This window comes from Triticum aestivum, chromosome 4B, assembly GCF_018294505.1.
Source record: "Triticum aestivum cultivar Chinese Spring chromosome 4B, IWGSC CS RefSeq v2.1, whole genome shotgun sequence".
In the NCBI taxonomy this organism is placed as follows: Eukaryota; Viridiplantae; Streptophyta; class Magnoliopsida; order Poales; family Poaceae; genus Triticum; species Triticum aestivum.
In genome coordinates this window covers 316,564,327-316,570,122 of record NC_057804.1, presented here as the reverse complement: position 1 = coordinate 316,570,122, position 5,796 = coordinate 316,564,327, and the positions used below count along the sequence as shown (strand labels likewise).

Sequence of the window (5,796 nt, the reverse complement as noted above, 5' to 3'; positions counted from 1 at the left end):
GCAGGAGCGGCCGGGCGAAAATGTCCCTCCCGCCAAATCTCGCAAACGATAGGGGTCGTGCTCGAGTCGGCCTCTCGCCCCGTGAATCTAAAGGTTGGGGGCAAAGTTTTTCCGCGCCCCGTATTTTTTTTCAGTTCGCGACCCGATACGGTTTCTGGTCTGACCATTTTTTTCGCGCGGAACTGTAAACGAACGGTTATTTTGTGGGTTGGCGCGTTCTAAGAGCATCTACAATAGCCGCGCAATGCGCGGCGCGCTAAAAACTAGTTTGCGGCGGGCCCATCGCCAGGTTTGGCGCTGCGCGCAGCGCTGACTCCAGCAGGCGTGCTAAAATGCAGCGTGCGCGCTCTCACACAAACACTTTGCTTACATATTTTGTTCATAGAAAACTATACATAGTTCTCATTAGATAAAAAACGATGCAATGATATTTTACACAGTTCATAGTATAGATAGATAAAGAACTATAGTGCAACTAGATAAAAAAATTAGGGTGCAACTAGATAAATAAACTACGGTGAAAATAGAACCTACTCCCAGTCGTCGTCGTCCTCCTCCTCATCATCCTCGGTGGTGTTGTCCGAGGTATCGAGCCAGATGTCTTCCCAACGGTCATCGTCGGGGGAGAAGATCGACGTCCCGCCTGGCTCGACGATATCGCACTGCGACATGGCCAGTGCCTTGCGCCGACGTCTGTCGGCACGCTCCGCGCGGCGCCTTGCCATCCTCTCCGTCCAAAAGGCGTTCTCGGTGGCGACGTCCTCCGGGTGGCGCCGACGCCACTCCACCATGGCTCGCTCGTCCTCCTCTACGACGAGGAGGCGGCGTTGCAGCGGACGGTGGTCCTCGCGGTCCAGCTCTGTAATCACACGAGGCGAAGGGGCGACGCGCTGTGCCTGCTCGCGCGTGTAGACGTTGTGAAAGTTCAATTGCACGCGAGGCCTCTCTAGGCGCCACGCCGCCGCGTCGTACGCGCGGGCGGCCTCGTGCGCGATCTCGATCGTGCCGAGGGCGAGGCGGACGTCATCGGACCGGATCTCGGCGTAGTAGGCGCCGGAGGGGCGCCGACAGACGCCGCGATAGCTAGATGATCCTCGGTGGCGCGGCGGCATGGTGGAGCGGTGGTGACGGGGCGCTGAAGTGGCGAGGAAGCGAGAAAATGCACTCGTGGCAGTGTGATGAAGCGTGTGACAAGCACCGCATTTTATCGGCGTGCCAAATCTACCGACAAACAGCTTTCTCCCCCCCGCGCGCAGACGTTTACCCAACGCGCGTTTCCCGCTGCCGCTGGAGCGCGCGAAAACTTGCCGCACGCGCTAAATGGGCATTTTACCGCGCGCGCGTTTTTGGCGCGGCTGTTGGAGATGCTCTAAGGGGCCTACTAGAGTTGTTCTTAGGTGGATCAACGTAGACAATTGTTTGACAGGGAAGCGGGAGGGGAGGGTGGAGTCGATGTTCTGATGCGGTTTGGGTGGGAGGTGCATCCAACGTGAATGATTGGTTCAACGGGACCACAGATGTTGGCGTCCAAAGAAAAGGCTACTCACCGTGAGCGCTCCTTCACCTTGGGCGCACCACCCAGCCGAGCGTTCCTGTACAGGTAACATCAAATTCCCTCTTCGTAGTCTGGAGGCGGGAGATTCGGAAGCCATGGCGGAGGAGCAGTTCCTGGCCGCAGCTGTGGGCGCCGCCAAGAGCGCCGGCGAGGTAATCCTCCTATACCATGAACTCGATCCGTCCCTCCATCCTCCTGCCGCAACTGTTTCTCAGGCCCACTGCTCGTGATGGATTCGCGATTTCCTGTTCGCTCATTCTGGGACCGATTTGTACCCTATGCAGATTATCCGCAAGAGCTTTTACCTAAGCAAGAAAGTGGAGCACAAGGGCCAGGTCTTTCCTCTCGCCTCTTTCTTTCCCCCACGCTGCCACGCATCTTGCCTCCTTTTGATGCCGCTGTCTGCCTTGATTGGATTGCGATCTAGTCGTCATGGTGCTATGGATTGTTGCTGCTGCAGGTGGATTTGGTGACGGAGACGGACAAGGCATGCGAGGATCTCATCTTCAACCACCTCCGGATGCTCTACCCGGACCACAAGTTCATCGGCGAGGAGACGTCTGCAGCCCTCGGCTCCACCGATGACCTCACCTACGACCCCACCTGGATAGTCGACCCCCTCGATGGCACCACCAACTTCGTTCATGGGTAACGACGATGTTCTAGTATGCACACTCTGTTGTGGACCCTTGTTTTCTTGCTTTTCTTAGAACAGAAGGCGCAAGGAGCGCTTGGCCTTATAGTACTACTAGTTGACCCGTTGCGCCAAATGGCGCAGAGACCTGCTAAAGACATGTTGTCGATGAAAATAATTTCATGCTGCAAGAACCTTCAACTAAAGCCATGTTCCGATGAAAATAGTTTCCTTTACTAAGGACATGCCATGTATATATACAGTCGGTTTAGTTGTGGTCTGCTAAATCCATATGCGCCTTGAAAAAAAACATGGTTTAATTTGCAGAGCCTCTCTTTTTGTGCGATTCAAACACATTTCCAGAGTTTTTATTTCTTAGTACATGTTGTCTAAAGTAACATTTGCCCACAGAGAGAGAAGCATACCCCTCTCTCATTATGATTATTATTAAAAGGCTATGTTTTTAAGGCGGTAAGGCGAGGCGAGGCGCTGGGGGGGCGCCTCACTGCCTAAGCGCTGAGGCATAAGGCGAGGCGACGCCTTAGAGACTTGTAAGCAACAGAATTAAGTAGAATTTGGTAGGCATTAAGCAACTAGGCATACAGCCATACACACCTTGCAACTGATTGTTGTAGAGCCCCCATCCTCTTTGCACTTGCTTTTCTCCCCAACAGAATTCTGCATCAACATGAAGTCATGAACAAATATGTTAGAATAATGTATCACTTACCAGTGCACATTCCACAAAAAATAGAAATAAAAGTGAGGCAGCGAACAAAAGTGGAAAGAAAGATAGCAAGTATGAGTGCAACTGCAATCTGCAATGCATGGCATATTACATAACCATTAACCAATTCAAATGACACAAGTCCAGTAGTCCACATAAGACAAACAGAATAATAGATAATTCCAGCATAGCAAAAGGGATAAAGGTGGCCAGCTCAGCTCTCTCATGTCTCTCCACTCTCAAAGTCTCAATCAAAAGTCATCATCATCAAACTCATTGGCATTGGTGTTGTCTTCACCATCTTGGTCAACATTAGTTGGCTCTTGATCGTCATTGCTCACATCATCATCATCCTCAACGTAGTCTGAATCCTCCCCCTCCGCATTGGGCATACTGTTGCTCTTGCTTGTTGTTGCTGTACTGCAGAGGAGGAGGAGCTGCTGGACAGGAGGATGAGGAGGAGCTGCTGGACAGGAGGAAGAGGAGGAGGAGCTGCTGGACAGGAGGAAGAGGAGGAGCTGCTGGAGAGGAGGAACCGTTGGAGAGGAGGGGGAGGAGCTGCTGGAGAGGAGGAGGAACCAGATCTGCTGGAGAGGAGCCACTGAAGAGAAGGAGGGGGAGGAGTGTGTGGATTGGGGGCTGTTTCTCTCTCTCTTTCTCCCCTCTTACCTGTTGGCGCCAACATGATTCCAGTTTCCCGCCAAAACTCTGTTTCCCGCCTAAAACAACTCCCCTGCCTGCCTGGCAAGCTAAGGCGTCCAAAATGGACTAAGGCAACGCCTCGGACGCCTAGGCAGACACCTCGGACGCCTTATAGCTTAAGGCGGACGCCTTAGACACCCACCTAAGGCGAGGTGGACGCCTTGCCCTCGCAGGGCGCCCTGACGCCTAAGCGTCGCCTAGGCGACACCTTAGGGATGCCTTGAAAACAGAGTTAAAAGGTATTAAATTTGAAATAAACAATTTCATTTACTTGAAGCACTTGAAGAAAGAGAACTTAGACATACTTTTACACAATGCTCATTTAACCTGTGAAGGACTACGCAATGCTCATTTAACCTGTGAAGGACAAAAATATTCCATCGTCTCTGAATGATGAACTAAACTAAATAAGAAATATATGTAGTATATTCATTCAAAGTAGAAAAGGGATCTTACATCAAATAAGGCATTACAACAAACATGGTGTTATCTTAGTAAAAGAAATTACATTATTAGAAGAGAAAAGGGAAGAAAACCAAACATTGAGATTGAGATTAATACATCCAGGAGGAGGTCGTAGACATCACTGTGATCATTTTGCGGCCTGGGGAGCAAGGATCCATGGTTTTTATATGCCTTGTCTAGCTGCTGGAGTAGATGACATGGAAACGTCGTCTCTACCATCTCGATAGCTTAGACCCAGGGAGCCAGATGTTCATCTCGGCCCTCCCCAGCTTCCATCAATGGATTTTTATAGTCGGGGTTAAAGATTGAGAGGCCCTATGCATGTTCAAATATGCGAGTAGCATATACAATACAAATCAAGAAAAAGAAAAGAGAAGACCACAAACATTACAAAAACACAATTTTGACAAATTATCTCTATTGTAAAATTGAGGGAGTAACTCATTATTCGAGAGAACTGGTCGTACATGAAGCATCAAGAACACACGTGCAAAAATCTAATTCTAACTGAATTTAGCTTTCAGTTGGCATTTCCTCAAACAGTCAAGTGCACCTATTATTATTTGGCTGACAAAAATATGAACACCAAACATGCCATCATCGTTAAGCAATTCAAGGATGTCTATGAATCGAACATGAAATATTTGGAGCATGGAATAAAAAACAGCACACTGTCTTCTGGCGTAGATGCACAATAGATGCACTCCTTTGAATAGAGATCAATTTTCAGCTAAAACAATAGATGCACTCTTTCAAATATGCACCATAGTAGGTCCTACAAAAATCACGAGAAATTAGAGGATGCAACTTGACTGCCTTCTTTATCATTTGGTGGACAAAAGAAGCTAGAAAAATTGTGATGAACCACCAATCCCTGTTAAAAGTAACTATCATTCCCCTATGATATATGGATATATCAATCAAGAGAGAGGGGGGGTGTTATCCCAGGAAACACTTTGCAAACATAAGCTTTTAAATTGGTAGTCAACTTACTGTCAACATGTAAGGTTGCCTCATTTCTGAAAAACACAAATCCACCCTAAATTTTCACATGAATAAAATGTAGATTTTCTCTTCTATCAAGATATTACATGTCTCGTATCTTCTTGTAGGAACTGCTACCATCATTTGCTTGTTCTCACAAAGAATTCAATCCATAGCTATGAAAAAATTGTAATTTCTTCAAAGAATATAATACATTGCAGAAATAAAATACTCTATCAGAGAGTTGGCAGGCGAGGTAGTAGGGACAAGAAGAGCAAGAACTAACTTTGAGAGGAGATGGGCAGACTCCTGCGTCGTGCCCTGGCTGACCCCTACGCTTACGCCATGCCTCCTGTATCCTTTCCTCATTCCTCTGTGCTGTGATAGAAATTCAGAATGGCAAATAAAAGTATTCTTAGATTGCAGCCTTAATTTCTTATCCTTTAGTAGATGCACATTTGATTCTATTCTTAGATTGCAGCCTTAATTTCTTATCCTTTAGTAGACACACATTTGATTCTGAAGGAAGAAGATGGGAAATATGCATATAGCAAGAAATAGTAAAAAGATGTTCTTTCAAACTTGCATGGCTATTTGTTTTTTCTGTAAACATGCCAATCTACTGCCATCTCACTGGCCTTAATTTCTTACCTTTTCATAGATGCAAATTTGATTTTGAGCAAGTAGAGAAGCAATATACGATAGCATACATCAAGAAAGAGTAGAAGA

At 47.5% G+C, this 5,796-nt stretch overlaps 1 protein-coding gene across 1 annotated transcript in view; it reads left to right on the top strand.

Moving 5' to 3' along the window:
- The first annotated feature begins 1,430 nt into the window (after positions 1-1,430).
- The window catches only part of LOC100415843 (inositol monophosphatase 3), a 45,979-nt gene continuing 41,613 nt past the window's right edge, over positions 1,431-5,796 (top strand). The window contains exons 1-3 of the mRNA XM_044513765.1: positions 1,431-1,707; positions 1,840-1,890; positions 2,016-2,203. Coding sequence (XP_044369700.1) covers positions 1,651-1,707; positions 1,840-1,890; positions 2,016-2,203 — 296 coding nt within the window. The 5' untranslated portion in view covers positions 1,431-1,650. The remainder of the gene's footprint in view (positions 1,708-1,839; positions 1,891-2,015; positions 2,204-5,796) is intronic.